The sequence below is a fragment of the Callithrix jacchus genome, chromosome 1, assembly GCF_049354715.1.
Source record: "Callithrix jacchus isolate 240 chromosome 1, calJac240_pri, whole genome shotgun sequence".
NCBI lineage: Eukaryota > Metazoa > Chordata > Mammalia > Primates > Cebidae > Callithrix > Callithrix jacchus.
In genome coordinates, this window is record NC_133502.1 from 164,476,580 (window position 1) to 164,495,136 (window position 18,557).

Genomic DNA, 18,557 nt, shown 5'->3' on the forward strand with positions numbered 1-18,557 from the left:
CTTCATCCCTGACATCAACAATAGAACAAATGGTATTTATAGATCATTTCTATTGTTTACAAAATGTTATACTCCAGAGCATATCTTGTCCTCAAAAAAAAAAATTTGCCAAGGAGACATTCCCATTTTAAAGGTAAGGAAGTGGAAGGGGAGAGAAATGAAGGGACTTACTCAAGGACAGAGAACTGATATGTGTTGGAGGGAGTAGAAAATGAGAACTAAAAATCTTGTGCTCCCACTGCTGGTCTGAGAATTGACCAATTCCCAGTTGTCCAGAAATATTCAAAATTATGTATACGATGACTTAAAATCCCCCTAGAAGACATGCAGTTTCTAAATCCTAATTGCCACACTGAAGTAAATCAGTAGTCATGGTCCAGCCTCTATTGGAGAGGAAGGGGGATTTCGAATGATATAATTTATGTTGTTTAATACTGCTCTCTTTTTATCCAATGGCAACCTTTTACAGATGACTTGGAGTTGCAAAAAGTCAAAGATTTGCTTAGGCAAATTCCTTATTCATGACATTGTGCACCAAGATTTCCTTTCCTCCAGCCAGTCTCTGAAAACACATTTAGGATATAGTGCTATTTTCATTTTATGACTGCAGAAACAGAGTTCAAACATTCTTAGCCTAAGACTATACAGAAACTTCTTTCTAAACTAGGAACCTATGAATCTGAGATCTACCATTTTCAGAAAGGTTCCATAATCGTTGCATATATCACATTCTGGCTTTCATAAAGGGGATGTCTGAGTCATTTGCTCATCCGACAAATCGTCATACTTTCACCAACAAATATTCTTTCCTAGTTTTATCTCTTCCTGAGGCATGCAGCAATGTTCCCAGCTCTCAAGAAAGATCTGGAAAAGCCCTGAAGATAAGAGCACATGAGGAAGAAAGTCACAATTTAGTGGAGTTAATTTCATCACAGGCTTTCAGCATGCTATTCACATGCAAACTTCACCCAGCAGATTTTTATCACTACCTTTTTGGAATAAATTGGTAATTAATAGTTTGTAATCCACCACTGCTAACACGTTTTGACTTATTAAGCACTTGGACAAAATAAAAGAAGATCTGTTTTGCCATAAGGGGGAGCTTTTGAGTTCTATAAAGAGGGGGAAAAAAGAAGAAAAAAATATATTACACGTTATGTTCCAGTTCAAAAACAGACCTACAAAGTGGCAAATGGTCAGATCCTTACCTGGGACTTTAACAATGTCAGAGGACCTGAATTGCTTAGGTTGGAAAAAATTAAGCAAATTAATATTTTTCTATCATTTTCTTCCTATAAAATTAAAATAAGTTCTAATGACCAACAGAATATTTTAAAGAGTATTCAGGGGAATTCAGAGACCCAGTTGTACTGGGACTACAGCTTCTGAAAGGCGGATGTCCTGGACAGTGCCTTTCTTCTATTTTCCTCTGATGATTCCATAAGGACTTTGAAAACATTTGGATTAGCTGAAGCCAGCCTTATCTGGGGGCTCAGAAAATAGGGGGATGGTTCATCATGGTACAACTTTAAGGAAATTCTGAGAGGGAAAACGACAGGGGAAGCAAAAAAAAAAAAAAAGGAGGGGGAAAGAAGAGGGAAAGAGGTAAAAGGAGAGAAAGGGAGAGGAGAGAGGAAGGAGGTAGAAGAGAGTGAGGGAGTGAGAAAAAGAGAGAGGGAAAGGGAGGGAGGGAGAGACAAGAGAGAGAGAGAATTTTTTTTAAAAATCTAAAAATCAAGTTTCAAGACTCTTTATGTGCTATAGAAAAGGATGAGGTTTACCAGCAAAGTGCAAAGGGAATCCTGAAAGTAGAGATAGATGTTTTTCTCCTGCCATCAGAAATAATAATAATAATAATGATGAGGGTGGAGTGAGGGAGGGGCAGAAAAACCAGCAAAACAAAACAAAAACAGGAATGTGTGTTTTGAGCAGGAATGAGGAGAGCTGGGAGGATCGTAAGGGGGTGTGTGCAGAATTTCATTAAATTGTTACTTTAAGATTGTCTTCTTAAAAAAAAAAAAAAGGAGAAAAGGAGGGGGTGGAGAAGCGGGAGCGAAGGAAAGGAGGCAAACGGCAAAGTGAAGGAAAGCTGGGTAGCTCGGCCTCTCCAAACTGATTGATTAGTCATGATCCCCGCAGTTTTAACAGGGACTCATTCAATTGGGAAGGTGGAGCGCTGGGGAGCAGATTAGCATACGCTTGTTTACTCATCTTCTGAGGGATTTTTTCCCCCTCTTTCCTTTCATTTTGTGAAGGAGGGAGGGGAGGGGGGACTGAGGGGGGGGAGAAGGGGGCTGTGGCTTATGTTATAAAGGACGCAAAAAATAAATAAATTAGAGCATCTTTTGAGGGGAGGGAATTCAGTGGATCAGTCTTAGAGGAGCTTTTTTTTAGGAGCGAGAAATCATATAAAATAAAATGAAATAAAACAAGGAGGAAGGCAACCAGCTGTTGCGGGGGGGATAAGGCAGATAAAGGAGCGGGGAGAGAAATTAATTGCCAACCAGAAGGAGTTGGACTGTATTTTTCAAAGGTGGGAGAGTGGAGCACACACCTTGAGGAGGAAAGCGAGAAAGAAAAGAAAAAAAGCAAGTGGAAGGGGGGGCTCGCCCAAGAAGGGTGAAGAAGCGAAGAAAGTCGAGGCGCCGAGGCTCCCAAAGCTGGCAGCTCCCGGCGGCGGAGCAGGGGCAAAGGGGGGGCGGGGGGGACCGTCGGACATGCGGCTTTGGAGTTGGGTGCTGCACCTGGGGCTGTTGAGCGCCGCGCTGGGCTGCGGGCTGGCGGAGCGTCCCCGCCGGGTCCGGAGAGACCCGCGGGCCGGCCGACCCCCGCGCCCCGCCGCCGGCCCGGCCACCTGCGCCACCCGAGCGGCCCGTGGCCGCCGCGCCTCGCTGCCGCCGCCGCTGCCGCCGCCGGGCGGTGCCTGGGAAGCCGTGCGCGTCCCCCGGCGGCGGCAGCAGCGGGAGGCGAGGGACGCCGCCGAGGAGCCGAGCCCGCCGAGCCGGGCGCTCTATTTCAGCGGGCGAGGCGAGCAGCTGCGCCTGCGGGCCGACCTCGAGCTGCCCCGGGACGCGTTCACGCTGCAAGTGTGGCTGCGAGCGGAGGGGGGCCAGAGGTCCCCGGCGGTGATCACAGGTAGGCGAGGGCGCCCCGGTGGGCGCTGCACTCTCCCTGCGGCCGCAGAGGCGCGCGGGTGTCCAGGCGCGGGTGGCGGGCGGGTCCGGGGCTTGCGGGGTGTCTGTGCGGGAGGCGTCCCGCCAGCGGCGCGGAGACCTCCGAGCGAGCGGAGAGCCTCACTTTGCCCCGTCGGCGGAATGGGCGCGCGAGGAAGGCGGCGCTGCCCGACCGCCGGGAGGAACCTGCGGAGCTCTCCTGGCGGACCCGCGACCCTCGGTCAGGAAGGGCTGGCTCCCGGAGAGCCTAGGGCGTGTAACCCGTGCTCCGAATGGCCAGATATACGCCCTCCGTTTGGGATGAAAGGGAAGATGACCCAATTGAGATGCGTGTGCAGGGAGACTTGGGGACCGTTGATTTCTTAGACGTTTTAATGGGAGTCACTCCCCTTCATTCGGCCCCATTCCCAAGAAAGCCGCCGAGGGCACGGTTGCTGTGATCGCCAGGACTTAGAAGTCCTGGAAGTGCCCCAAAGTTGCTCCCTGATTTAAGCCTGCCTCTGGGACTCACCCTCACCTCCTCCACGGCATCCCATGTCCTAGCTTTTAAAGCCCGTTGCCTGACACTCCGGGCTGGGACGGGACCTTCCTAACGCACCCGCCGCCAGCGTTCCTCAGACGCGGCTGCGAAACGGGGCTCTTTTCTCCTGTGAGACTTTAGGAGCCCGTAATGAATTTGAGTTCTCCCTCCTCAGCCTCCCTCTCTCTCTCCCTTTCGCTCTGCCACAGCAAAGCCTATAGTGAAACCAGACACTTTGCGAGGATTGCAAACCTTAGAAATACTCCAGCATCCGTTTCCCCCTCTAAATGAATCTGTGGAAATGCCTTTAATAACACGGGGGAGCGGAGTCGGGGGCGGCGCTGGAGGAGAGAAGGAAAGTTTTGCCTTTTCTGTCTGGGAGATTCCCTTCCTGCACAAACAATCTTGCCATGTCCTGGGACTTCTTAAAGGGGGAGTAGGGGTTCCCCCTTCGCTGCAGCCAGGAAACGTGTGAAGGCGTTTTGCGATAACACACACACACACACACACACACACACACACACACTTAGAAGGGAAAGCTCTGAACTCTTCGGGCAGTTCTGATTCTTCCTGTCTTTCCATGGCTTGGACATTCGCAAATGTAGCACTGATTATCCGATTGACCTGAAGACCCCTTTAGGAGATCCACACTCTGCTGCTATCCTCAAGGATACGTGCTCCAAAGCCCCCGCTTTCCCGCTATCAGAGGAGAAACAGCGATTCCCCCAACAACCCACAACTGACGTCATCGCATGTATTTTTCCTCTTTTTTCCCCGGGAAGAAAAAGGAAACTGAACTCATTCACTTTTAACTCGCAAGCCCTATTTGCCCAGAGGAGGGTCTAATTTGGAGTAGAGGAGACGTTATTCTTAATAATAATGACGATGGTGATAATTTAGGGGTGTAGTATGTTGACTTCTCTTTCCATACTGGAAAAAACACAGAGACTACTGCTTGGAGGTGTTTTTGTTTTTGTTTTTTTAAATCTGTAGGTCTGGTTTTTCCTAGTCTTTACCTGTGATTTGGAAGGCATTCCCCGGAGAGAGGAGAGCACAGGGTTATGCAGGTATCATCTGTAAAAGGGTAGTGAATGCATTTTAACGATGTAAGTGTGTCTACATAAATACATGTATATACATATATATTAAACACCTGGGATTCCATAGGAGACTGCTTTATAAATGTCTATAATTCAGACAAGGACTCTCTCACACAACGATTGTTGCAGTCAAATACTTTAATTGGATGGGCTACGTTAGGTTATTATTGCTTGTATAAAATGCCTGGTCCGTTTTATGTGTGGAAATAACATTCCTCTCAAAATGAAAAAAAAAAGGAAGCACTGCTGTCGTGTAGCACCAGAAACCAGGAGCTTTTCTCCTGAGGATTCTGGTGGATTTCTTTTCCCTCCCCTAGTTGAGTTCGAGCCAGATTTGGTGGTGTGTAAACACCTGGCTCCGAGCCAGAAAAGACTCATTCTGCATATCCTCCACATGGTGCAGGCTGTTGGACTAAAAAGAACCTGCTTCTCCTTGAATTAAAAAGCAAACAAACAGGTTCTTTGCAGAAGTACTTTCTCAGCTCCCTCGTTCGTGTAAGTTTGGGCTGGGAGAGGCAGGACCCAGGTGGGCAGCAAGGATCCGGTGCTAAGGCTCACTCTCTCGCTGCGACCTCAGGTGCCCAGTTTGCTGCCTGACCCTCTGCTGGCTTTCTGTGGCTGGGCGTTGCCACTTTCCTAGGAATCCCTGGTCACCTATCTTGAGAGAGCAGCCATCGCTCAGCAGGGACCTCGCTGCTATTTCAGGCAGAGCGCTGCTGCCTCGCTGTCAGGCCAGGCTGCCTTACCTCACTCTCTGCTGCAGGATTCAATTGGGTTTCGTGAAGGTCTAATTTTACGGCGCTGTTAACCGGGTCTGTCGTCTGGCAGAGGCAGGCCTTGCCGCTCCTGGTAGGCGGGCTATGCTCCCAGATCCGCCCGGGATGCTATTTCTGCCCCGGTTCAAACTTCACTGACACCAGTTCAGACAGGCGCTCAGAGAGACAGGAGGAAGGAGCGAAGGAGCAGTTTGCTTCTGAAGCTCAGAAAACATGCCTTTTATTTTTCTGAAAGGAAAGGAGAAAAAAAATATTTTAATACATTAAAAAAAAAAAAAAAAAAAGCTTATGAAGGCAAAAACAAAGCCAAAGTTAGAAAGTGCCTATGTGTAGGATTCTCTGGAGGGTCCACGGTGGATGGTCTTTAGGATTGAAGAATCCTTGAAGGCTACTGTGAGAAGGGTCCTCTGAGGTTACCCGAGCCAGGTTCCCTTTTGGCTGAATGGGGAGAAAGAGACACAGAGAGGGGAGGGGTGTGTGCTGAATGACACAGTTCCCCAGCGGCAGGAACTAGGATTTAATCCCTGACATCTGACTTCCAGGCCTTGCCCCCTGCACCTCGAAGAGAATGTGTCTCATAAACACCGTCACCTCTCACCCCACACAGACCCACCCTCCAGACACAATCTTCCTTCAGCCTTCATGCATAGCAATTTGGGCTCCCTTTCAAGTCAGGGGATGGGGGGTTGTTTCTGACACATCCCTTTGCTTTTGTACCACACCAGGCAGAAGGAACCGGACCCCTGCTCCTCATCCCCAACTGCTCCCCGGCAACACCCCTCCAGTCTGAAAGAAAAGGAAAACAAAAGTCTCATTTTGCTCCATTGAGCAGAGGCCTTGAGCAGCAGTTAATCTTGTTAAAGTTTCTCCTGACCTGTTAGATAAGTGAAATGTGAACCCCACAACTACTGCCCTGCTCCCACCCCATCACACTCCCCTTCCCTTAGTGATTTGGAATTCCTGCTCAGAAGAAGAAAGGGATTTATCTGAATCCCAGCACCTCTGCTTGCTGGCCTTTTTCTTTTGTTCTAATGGTTGGACTGGGTTGAGTGTGCTGGTTACTTCCAAGAATCTTTCTTTCCTTCCCTTCTGCAGCCCCACTTCCTAGTACCCACAGCCCTCAAAACAGAGTGCCCACATTTTCTCCACTCAGCATTGCTGTAAGAGTGAGGGCTGGGTTTTAATGTAAAGCTAGGAGTCCACATATTAACAAGGCTTTGCCCTACTATCTGTAGTCCTACCTGGGAACTAGAATACTGTAATGGTTAGAACTCAGTTCTAGTAGCCAGGTTACGTAAGTGGGATCTGCCCCTCACTGACTGTGTGACTTTGGGCCAGCAAGTTAGTTGACTTCTCTGGACTTCATTCATTCACCTTCCTCCTATACAAAGTGATGTTGGCACAAGTACTTATCTCACAGAGTGATGTAAATGCTAAGAGAACTTGTATGTGGAAGGCACTTGAAACTGGACTTGGTATACAGTTAAGCGCTCGGCAGACTTCATTCTTATTAGACATGATTTTACAAAGATCTCAGTCTTGGCTTTCTGGGCTGGGGAGCATGTGGAGGTAGGAAGAAATTTGACTCTGCCTGGGTGCTTCCTTGATGATGCTGGTCACTTCCCTTGTGCCTGCATGTTTTGCCCTCACAACTACCCTGAGAAGTGTGTATCATCTCCCGTACTTCACAAGAGAGGAATCTGAGTTTCACAGAGTTAAAATGACTTGATCTAAAGTCCCACAGGTTCTCAGCGGACAGAGCCTGGATGTGAATCCGTCTGTTTCCTCTGTCAGCAGTCTACAAAGATGGAGAGAAAAGAAATGGCTCTATCTTCATCTTTCTGCAGAACATTTCCATTCCTTTCTGCATCTCTATTTGTCAATCATATACCTACAGATTGAAGAGGGTGAAAATGTGTATAAATCTCACCTAAAGCCCTGGATGAGACCTGGCAGATCTGTTTTTCTTTTTACACCAAATTATCAGATGGACAGGCTTGGAATTTCTCTCACATGCTGTGTGATTTGAGTCAAGTCGCTTCACCCATCTATCCCTTGGTTTACATATCCATAAAATGGGCATACTTACATCAGGAAATTTCTATGAAATCAACATGCAAAAAGTACCCAGCACAGTGTCAACTTGTATTAGGGACTCAGTCAAAAGTAGCCAGATCTAGGAAGTAGCTGCATCTCCTTTTCCAGTTTGTGGCTTTGGCTTTCAAAAATTGGGGCCTGTTTGTAGGGTTTCCCATCTTGAGTTGCTGGGGAGTCTATCTAGAGTAGATAATGTATCTTGGGGAGCAATTAGACTCCTTCAAATACCTTTCTTTCACTTTGATCTTCTCCTCTTTGACATGCTGGGTTAACTCCTTGGTAATAAGAGCCAAAAAAGGCCCAGAACCACTGGGACTTGTAAACAGGAAAACAACTTAGCATTAAGAGAAAGCAGGCACCTTTGAAACGGAAGCCACACAGATCTACTGTCGGCCTCTTGCTCCTTCCCCAGGTGCTCCCCAAACTCTCACTTTCTCTTGAGCTACCACTCAGGGAACAAATAGAGGTGATAAAGTCTGTGAAACATGGAAAAGCACCTCCCATTATTCCCTGCACAGAGGAGGGCAAAATCGAGTTCCAGAGATACGGAACTCAGGAGCATGGGTTGTGTACAGCCAGCTGGCCATGAACTCGGTGATCACCTGAATCAAACAGTTCACTGTGCAACAGGAGAGTTGAGGACCAGGGTCACACAAAATTAAACTGTATTCACAGATGGTCCCCTCTAAATAGGGTGTGAGAGATCCTTTGGCTGCACCACGAATAACCGGCTTTTAAAACATCCTTCTTCCCAGGCTGCACCCCAAGGATTTTGATGTCGTGGGTCTGGGGTCGGTCTGGGAACTGGTGTTTCCCAAAGCCTTCTCAGGTAATGTTGAAGGACCACCAGTGAAAATAATTACTGATGTAGTGTGACAGCTCCTTCTGCGGAGGCCCAAAGGGGAAGTGATGTTCCCTGCTCACTGAGCTGGTTAGCAGCTAAGCCCTCAGGGAGGTTCTGGTGCCCCAACTCTGAAGGACCCCTCTTCCATACTGAATTCCTCTGTTCACTTAAAACCCCCGGGTGCCACAGCCTCTGACATTTCATTTTTCCAGTGCTATTCCTTGTCTTTTCCTTCTGGTGACTTCTTTAAAGTGTGACCACCTGATGGTTCCCATCTTTACAGGATGCACCTGATCTCAAATAAATCTATCGGAGTTTTGGAGAGAGAAGCCTATTTTAATAGGAATAAGGTTTATAAGAAAGGGAAGCTCAGCCCCGAGGCATTCAGCATTCACTTTGCCCTGTTCCTAGGGTTTGCCCTGTTTGTACGTTTCTAGTACTTTAGAAAGGTGTGTGTTCCTATTCTTTCAAAACCCCTCACCTTGAGCTCACTCTAAAACCAGTATTGGCTGCAGGTGTCTCCAATGAGGAAAAGAGAAAATCTCCAGGTACCAGAGGTAGGAGGACTCCCTCTAGGGGCAGCTCATATCTTATCTACCTATGGCCAAGAGCTTAGGAATCCAGTAGGCATTGATTTATTTCCTCATCAGCTTCCCCTTCTTAGAACTTAGCTCCCTTCCCCTCAAGGTTCTCCTGACTTTCTTCTTACTGCACTAAGAGCTCTGCTTCACTACTTGATGCCGTTACGGGAAATGCTCAACTGTGATTCTGACACCAGCAGCCGAGAACTGACTTGTAAGTTTTTGGCTTGTTTGAAGATCTGTAAATGGGAATTAGGAGGTTAGAGTTCAGGTCCTGGTTTGGCTTCCTCTAAGCTATGTGACCTGTGGTCTCTGACTTAACCACTGGGGTCTCAAGGGAGAGGGTTTGGGGGATGATTACTCTTGATATTCCCATGTCATGGGTTGTCATGGGGACCAGGTGAGACAATGGCTTAGGAAGCTCTTGGCTGAAGTCAGACCACAGTGCACAGGTTAGCATGGTTAGGAGGAGCTAGAAGGTAAGAGATGTGAGGGATTCGTGCAATCAAGGTCATTCCTGGAAAGGTGCCTTTATTATCATTCACACTGCAGATAATAAACAGTGATGGAGTTAGAAAACCTTTTCATGCCTGTGACCTCACTGGAGTTCTTTGATGTTGGGACTTCATAAGTCTGCCAAATCCTGCCACTTACTGCTTTATGACCATGACCATTTACTGCTTGTCTCTGGACCTCAGTGTTCTCAGGATGCAAAAGGAGGTTTAAGGGTAAAATAGGGACTTTCAAACTGTGCCTCACAATCGTAGGGAGCCTCCGGGACAAGGGTGAAGGGCAGGACTCTGCCGCTCTCCTTCCCTTCACCTTATTCCACTTAAATTGTGTGATACTACAAGATTCTGTTTGAAGGAATATGTTCCTTCATTACAAAGAGTTTAAATGGACATGGACTGACATTAAGAAGTTATTGTTAATCTTGATAGGTGTGATACGATATTGTTCTATGGGTTTTTTTAAGATCCTAATTTGTTAGCAATGCATACTGAAGTACTCATGGGTAAAATTATGTTATGTCTATTATGTTTGTTTATTTGCTTAAAAAGCTCCAGAAAAACAAACAAACAATAAAAGGTTTTTCAGGGGGTAGTGGTAGGCGAGAGATCAGTGAACTGTTAACAATTGTTGAAACCAAGTGATTAAACCTTTGAGCTTTAATACATTTTTGTTCGTGCTTTGGTGTGTGATTGAAGATTTCCATAATAAAAAGTTAAAAATATTTAAAGTGTTTGAGAGCCACGGGAGGAAGTGAAGTCTCAGTTCCCTGCGTGTTCTGTGACCTGAAAGGTTTGCAAATACAGAGGCCGCCGCCTGGAGAGGGCTAGGGAGCCTCCCAAGGTCGCGCAAAGATTAACCGAAAGTCGTGACGCAGCCCAGGCTTCAGACCTGAGGAGCTCTCCATCCCCTCCGCTCTGTACACTTGCAAACTCAAGTGAAAATGATTGTCCAGGCAGAAGTGGAGGGGAATCAAAGTGAAGAGGGGAGCCTTAGGAGGAGCATGTAGAAGGGGCAAGTGGAGACTTGCTTTGCAATAAGAAGCTTTTGAGGGAGAAAATTATTTGCTCTATGGGAGTGCCCTACCTATTGCAAAATGTTCAGCATCTTTGGCCCTGTTCATGAGAATTTCATGGGATCTGCTAGTGATTATGACAGTCTCAAAAGTGTTGTGACAATACACACATGCATATTCATATACATGTACACATACCCTTCATTCTCATTTTTCTGGTTCTTTATTTCTCTCCATCTCTAACTGCCTGGAGAGCAACTCGAGAGCCTTCTAGAGCCCTGGGGCTGTGACCTGCAGGAGCATATGTTTACTCGGGAAGTATTTTGCAGTGGTTGATCACAGGACTCAGGAAGCAAACTGCCTTGGCAAACCCTGACTATCGCACCTGCTAGTTGTGTGACCTTGGGCAAGTTACTTAGTATCTCTCCAAGCTTCACTTTTCCCATCTGTAATGTGCAGATAATACTAGCTATTACTTCATAGGGTTGTTTTGAAGATTAACTGGGCCTCCATGCGGAAAATGCTTAGTAATGGAATCTAGACCATGGGGTAACCCAGCAAACGTTAACTCATGTCAGTATTCTGTGTGCCAGCCATTGCCATGCATTATTTCTAATACTCTCAATAACTCTAGGCGTTAGACTTACTTACCTCTTTTGGCAAAGCCAGGAATTGCCTTTTCTCCCTTACAACTCAGGAAAGAGTTATTGCTGTCATCTTAATGTAAAAAAATAAAAATTTATCTTCTAGGATGAGCCACCCTCAGCCTATAGGGGCCCACAGGGCCTGCCTAAAAAATAAAAATTTAAAAAACTAAAAAGCAAACACAATAAACACTTTATTGGGTCATTTTACAAAAACAATTCATGCTCATTTTAAAAGAATCTCAGACATGCAGATAAAGAACAAGAGACCAAGTAAAATTTGTCTATTTCCTGCCCAAGCATGCAACAAGTATTTTTTGAGTTTCTGCTATATGCTGGGTATTTTTCTTCCTTGAGGACAGAGCAGTAAACAAAAGAGGGAAATGTCTCTGCCCTCAGGGAGTTTATATTCTGTGCAGTTGGTGTTGGGGAGAAGGTGGAGACAGACTATCAATGAATAAGTGTATATATCCCATAACGTCAGATGAATGTTTATAAAGAAAACGTTGAGAAGGAAGTCTAGGAATGCTGTGTGGGAGTGGGGATGCAGGAGGAGTGAGATTTGGAAAGAGAGGTCAAGGGAAGCCATCATGAGAGTAGCATTGGAGACCTAGGAGTAGGCCTGAGGCTCTCTGGAGAAGTCCACAGTGTATGGAAAAAGGAGAAGCAGTGTGTTTTGAACTAGGAGATGTCCATTCTAGACAGGCACAGTCACTAGCTTGCTGTGCGACTTTAGACAAGTCACTTTCCTTCTCAGAACTAATTTTCACAGATGAATTCTAATTGCCTAGAGAGCAATTCAGTGTAGGGTTTAAGTGCATTGAAGACCCTTGCATAGACACTTCATAGGATTCTGTAATCCTCATCAAGGCCGATCACTAGCTTGCTGTGTGACTTTAGACAAGTCACTTTCCTTCTCCGAACTAATTTTCACAGATGAATTCTAATTGCCTAGAGAGCAATTCAGTGTAGGGTTTATGTGCACTGAAGACCCTTGTACAGACACTTCCTAGGATTCTGTAATCCTCATCAAGGCTGATCTCAGACAGGACTGTGGAATTGGCAATAGTTCCAGTTTTCTTCCTTTTCTGGTGTATTTTCCCCCACTAGGTGGTGCCTGTGCCTGTCATCCTCAGGGGCCAAGTGCAGACACATTTTTGGCTTCCACACCTCAGCAACACCGGGGGGAAAAAAGAAGCTGGTACACCTTCTTGCTAAGTACCACTGACTGATAACAGCTTGCAAAGTTACTGCTCCATTGGTGGATACTCTTATGACTGCCCAGAAAGCTTTGTGTCGCAAAGCAAAGTACCAGTGGTAGAATTTCTAAGACTGACTGAAGACATTGTTTGGGGAATATTGGTACTTCCTGATAGCTGGAAGCCATCCTATTAATAATATAACTAATTACAGCCCCGACAAATATCCAGAAAACTCACTGAGTGATTCCCAATCATCACTTCATGGATAAATGCTAGCGCATTCATATTTTGTAATTTCTTATGATATAAAGGCCGTTCCAGACGAATTCTTGGCCTCTGGAATAGACCACTGGCCTTTTAGTATTGCTTATCATTTTAGTCAGATAAGTCAGTGAGTTGAAATACCAGCACTCTGGAGTCTGTTACCATTTTCCAGACTATTTCCCTTCAGAAGGTTCCCGGAAGTGTCGTCTCTGAAGTACAGACATCCTGCCGATCCTCTCAACTCCCTTCTTCTTCTCTCTCTTCCTTCTCCTCATACCCACCTTATTTGCTTTGACCACTTGGGCTTTTCTCCAGACAAGATAAAGAAAATGTGATTGTTGTCCAGTATTGTTTGCCACAAACTCAGAGTCCACAGAACCTGGAAGAATAGAGGAGGTTTTCCTCTTCTACATTAGATTGCAGAGAACCCCAGTAGTCTCAGATTCCAACCCACTTGGAGGAAACTGAGATGTAAAAGCTGGGCAATCAAAACTTGGGATATTGAAGTATGTGAGTAGGGGCAGCGTGCCTTTAGATGCAGAGCCCTAGTATAGCCTCGTGCATCTAGGAAGCTGGTGGTCCAAACTGTACCTGTTAGGCGTGTAGTCAAGAAATCATTCCCATGTCTGTCCCATATCCATTCCTGTTGCTCTATGAACATGAAAGGTGGCTCGGCAGAATATGGCCAAATGCGTTTGTGTGGAGGGGGTTATTTTCCCCAGTGTGACTGGAGATCTTTCAGCTCAGAGGCTGATAAAAGGAGAGAAGCCTGTGTTAACAGGCCAATCTTAAGATGCAAGTCACCCAGGCAGAAAACATACAACATTGATAAATGTGACACTCAGTTTTGTGAAGTTAAATTCATGTAAGTCCAAAGAACCAAGGTGTATGGAAGTCCAAAGGACTCATCCAAGCAATTTATGTCATAGATGAGGCACCGACGGTTGATGAGGAAAGTGGCTTGTCCAAGTCAGTGACCAAGCTGGGTATGGCTGATTACCATTAACTGACAACAGCTTGGAAAGTTACTGCTCCATTGGTGGATATTCTTTTATGATTGCCCAGAAAGCTTTGCATCACAAAGCAAACAACTTAAAATGTTACTTTTACATTGGTAGATCCTCCACTGGTAGCTACTTTAAAGTCTTAAGCCAGGTCTGGGTCCACTAGTCTCCTGACTTTACAACTTTTCCCATAGATTAATTACCCATCTGTCTACTAATGGCCATTATTTGTCTTCAGACTCCACTGGGCTCCAGACTCACAGATCCACCTGTCTACTGGAACTATTAGCATGTACTACAAACTCAACACTTCCGAAAAAATCATCTTTTCTCCAAAATTCCTTGAATTCTCATCTTGGTTGGTGTCACTTACTCTAGATTCCATCATCTACCATATTCAATCCATTAGTCAAAGAAAAGAAACCACTATCCTGCTTTCTTTTCTTTTTTTTTTTTTTTTTTGAGACAGAGTCTTGTTCTGTTGCCAGGCGCCTGGCTGGAGTACAGTGGCGCCATCTTGGCTCACCACAACCTCTGCCTCCCAGGTTCAAGCAACTCTCCTGCCTCAGCCTCCCAAGTAGATGGGACTACAGGTGCGCACCACCCTGCCCAGCTAAGTTTTGTATTTTTAGTAGAGATGGGGTTTCACCATGTTGGCCAGGATGGTCTTGATCTCTTGACCTCGTGATCCGCCCTCCTTGGCCTCCCAAAGTGCTGGGATTACAGGCATGAGCCACCGCGCCCGGCCCCCTGCTTTCTTATAATGTTTATAGCCAACCTCTCTTTGCTGCATCTTAAATCCTCTTTATTTCTTGCTGTGACTATTTCCCTAGTATTGTAATACCCACTTCTCTGAAATCCAATCCCTGTACCTCCTTCAACCTGCTCATCAACATCCAAAAGTCAGATCTTTCTAGAATGTAAATCTTGCTCTGTTACCTCTAGCTAAAGGCTCTTCAATAGAGTCTGAATTATTTGAAGCCCCTAAATGTACCTGGCTTTTAAAACATCACTTTTTTTTACTTGACTCGCCTTCTATTTCCTGTGCACCACTTTGCAGAATGCTTATTTCTTTACAGGATTTTGCTCAAGGTTTCTCTCTTCCGAGAAGCCCTCCATAACTTCTCCCAAAGTGTAACTTGCTCACTACCTCATTCATCTCTTCCCACGATGCCTTCTGCACACTTTTATCGACTGTGCACATATTCGGGATCTTATCCATCTCAAGTTCTCCACTGTGTAGCTCAGTATCTGACATATAAAGAAAGGGGCTATATTTTTTTTGTTTAACAGATGGATGACTGGATAAGAGAACCAGTTGAATATCTAATGATTCTGGGAGAAAGAGCTCAGGAACCTTAGGCATGTTGCATTACGTAACCAAAGCACATGACCCAGCATGTGCGTCACCATCAGAAACATTACACAGTGGTTAATTCCATTTACCCCTGAGCAAAGAAGTCAGAAGGGAAAAGAAATCTGGCCTTCCAAAACAGAAGGGGGAGGGGAATAGTGTATTTAAGGGCCTCCTCAGCTCACATCATGGCTTTTCTAATCCAAGCCACATTTTGGCCTTTGTCTTCGCCTCTCAGCCCTGCGTCTGTTTGCAAAGCGTTTGTTTTGTGTGTGAACGGCAGCACATAATCTTAAACTTTGCTTGCCTCTCAAATTACCCCCTCTCACCCTTATCAGTATCTTTCTCCTCAAGTGTCCTGGCAGTCATATATCTGTTGCTTGAGTTTTCACCCATTTTCCTCCTTTCTGATAGGGGGGTTTTCTATCTGCTTTCCTTGATTTTCCTTGATCCTGTGAGACCTTGTGATGACCTTAGGATCTGGAATTCTCTGTCCACTGTTTATATACCCCTAGGAGAGAAGACACATCCTCAGCAGTAATAACTGTAGTGAAAGCACTTACTATATGCTAGCACTATGCTGAATGCTACACTTTGAACCCTCTGAAACTGGGTTACGGAGTTGCTTGACTCCCTGAAGTACCCAAGGCTAATGGGTGGTTAAACTAGAATTCTAATCTACACCAGTTTAATTTTATCTCTCTTCATCCTCAAGGCCTGACACATTGCTTGGAACACCGCAATTACTCAGTAAATGTTCCACAAGAGAATGAATATATGAATGACTGAATGAATGAATGATGGTGCCCCCCAGTGGCTAATGCAAACATTTGAAGAATGTAGAATGGAAAAGGAAGGAAGGAAGAAAGAGAGGGAAGGACAGAGGAATAAATAGAGGAAAAATCTGAATGAACATTATACAGTTTCAAAGAGGTTGGCTAAGGAATCTCAGATATGCAAAGTACATTTTATTTGCAAGTGATTTGCAAACAGAAAGACAATTTACATCCATTAGAGCATTTCCCACCTTTAACTAGTCCTTTGGGAGATAAAAAGTTGTCCCTCAGTATCCATGGAGGATTGATTCCAGGACCAACCTCCCCGACCAATGCCAAAATCTGAGGATGCTCAAGTCCCCGACATAAAATGGCATAATATTTGTGAATAACCCACACACATCCTTCCACATAATTTGAATCATCTCCTGATTACTTATAATACCGAATGCAATATGAATGCTATATAAATAGTTGTTATGTGGTATTGTTTTATCTCTATTATTTATATTAATTATCTTATTTTAATTTATACTGAAATATTTTCAATCTGAAGTTGGTTGAATCCACAGATGCAGAGGCTACAGATAAGGAGGACCAGGTGTACACTTATTTCAAAGATGCTCTATTTGCCAAAAATGTTTTTGGATTCCTCTTTTGAGAATCAGTGCCTGGGACATGTTTCCCCAAATATACTCAATGGAGCTTCCTTGTCATCGTCTCATGAGGGCCCCGATGCTTTCTCAGGCAAATTGGGGAATTATGTGGGTGACTGAATGAATGTGGGGTTTTGAATAGAAGAGTGACAGGGCTGATTTTGAGGTGACTGTTATCAGAGCTAATTAAGCCTTGATAGAGCCATTATTAAGCTCTCAGGATGACTCCTTTGCAGAATAGCCCTGAAGATGCTGATTAAATCTGCTGAAAACAAATACAATATCTTGACCTTCCCTTTCCCAAATTCTAAAACTGGAGTCACAGAAACTGCCTTATCAAATCAGTTTACAGATTTGAGAAATGGAGATCCATAGACATTTACTTATTAAATTAAGCTAAACTAAGTGAGTAAGGTTTAATAGCAAATTAGCAGCAAAATTGAAACTAGAATTTAAGTCTGTTGACTTTCACATCAGTGCTCTTTCCACTGGCTCACTTTATTTTCCTTTACAGTGTGGGGTGATAGTTATAACCACAGGTTCGTATGAGTAAGATTATTAGGAAACATTGTACAGCTGTTTAATAACTTTTTAAAAGGACTTATATGCTAATCTGCTGTCCTACACATTCTTTAAGGTTCAATGAGGAATAAAATTTTGAGTTTCGCTCTTGTTACCCAGGCTGGAGTGCAATGGCGTGATCTCGGATCACCGCAACCTCCGCCTCCTGGGTTCAGGCAATTCTCCTGCCTCAGCCTCCAGAGTAGCTGGGATTACAGGCACACGCCACCATGCCCAGCTCATTTTTTGTATTTTAATAGAGACGGGGTTTCACCATGTTGACCAGGATGGTATTTATCTCTTGACCTCATGATCCACCCGCCTGGGCCTCCCAAAGTGCTGGGATTACAGGCTTGAGCCACCGCGCCTGGCAGAATAAAAGTTTATTAGTAAAGGTAAATGTTATTTTCTTTCTTCTCTATAACCATTCATCTGTTCATTTAATATATAGTTATTAAGCAATTTTTATGTATTATACATTGAGTTAGGAGATGAGAATTAAAAAGAAGAAAAAGGCACACAGTTCCATGCCTTATGGAGCTCCCAGTCTTATTGGTGGAAGCAGACTGGTAAACAGATCCATGACATCATAGCAACTGCTATAACTAAGCAATTAATAGAGTCCTGGGGAAGCACAGAGCAGAAACACTGTGTTATGAAACACCCATGTTTATCATGGAGGCTAAGTAGTGCTCTGAAATTTCAAAGGTATACATGATCTCTTCCACCTGGAAGGATTGGTGACTTGCTCATGAAGGGAACAGTTCCTGTGTATGTGTGTAGAGTGTGTGCTCTGCCTTGTGTGGGGGTATAGTCATATATGTAATTTTAAACATATAGCCACAAATCAGATGACAGCAATCAACATCTGGTTTCATATCTCAGCTATAGATACTTAAGCAGAGCATCTTTAAGGAGTAGGGTGTTAGGAAATTATTGGACAATTCCATATCCGTCACCATCTGAATCAAGCCAATACAACTCCTTATCTTCCCCACCATCGCATTTACCACACTCTACTGTGATTTCCCTGCTATCTGTCTATTTCTCCCCGATTGTCTCCAAGCTCTTTGGAGGAGAGACCATTTTAGTCTTCATCTTTGCATTATTCCTATTATTTCTCACAATAATGATCAAGTTATTAAGTGCTGGACAAACATTGTTAAATGAATGAACAGATTAGAAATGGCTCCAAATGAGGAATAAGATAAGGTGATTGAAAGTTAGTGCTGTGAAGAAAAGGTGCTTTGAGAATTAATAGCATGAGCCTTAGAAAGACCTAACAGAGAAGGCAGACACATTGTGAGTGGCACTGACTGGGAGATATCACCCTGGTCTCTCTGAGGTGACCAGTTACCTACTGAAATATGTATTCTTATCATCTTTTCCTATCTCTCTGCCTCTGTTTCTTTCTAGTGAACCAGAAAACCATCTATATTAGCTTTAAGTCCTTTCCCTGTGGCTCTCTCTCAGCCTCTCC

General features: G+C 44.8%; 1 protein-coding gene across 3 annotated transcripts in view; it reads left to right on the plus strand.

Moving 5' to 3' along the window:
* The first annotated feature begins 2,054 nt into the window (after positions 1-2,054).
* The window catches only part of PAPPA (pappalysin 1), a 253,779-nt gene continuing 237,276 nt past the window's right edge, over positions 2,055-18,557 (plus strand). For all 3 annotated transcript variants that reach the window (XR_008475800.2, XR_008475799.2, XM_002743252.6), the window contains exon 1: positions 2,055-3,135. Coding sequence is in view for 1 of the 3 variants with exons in the window: in XM_002743252.6 (XP_002743298.3) it covers positions 2,718-3,135 (418 nt within the window). In the remaining 2 variants the exon portion in view is untranslated. The remainder of the gene's footprint in view (positions 3,136-18,557) is intronic.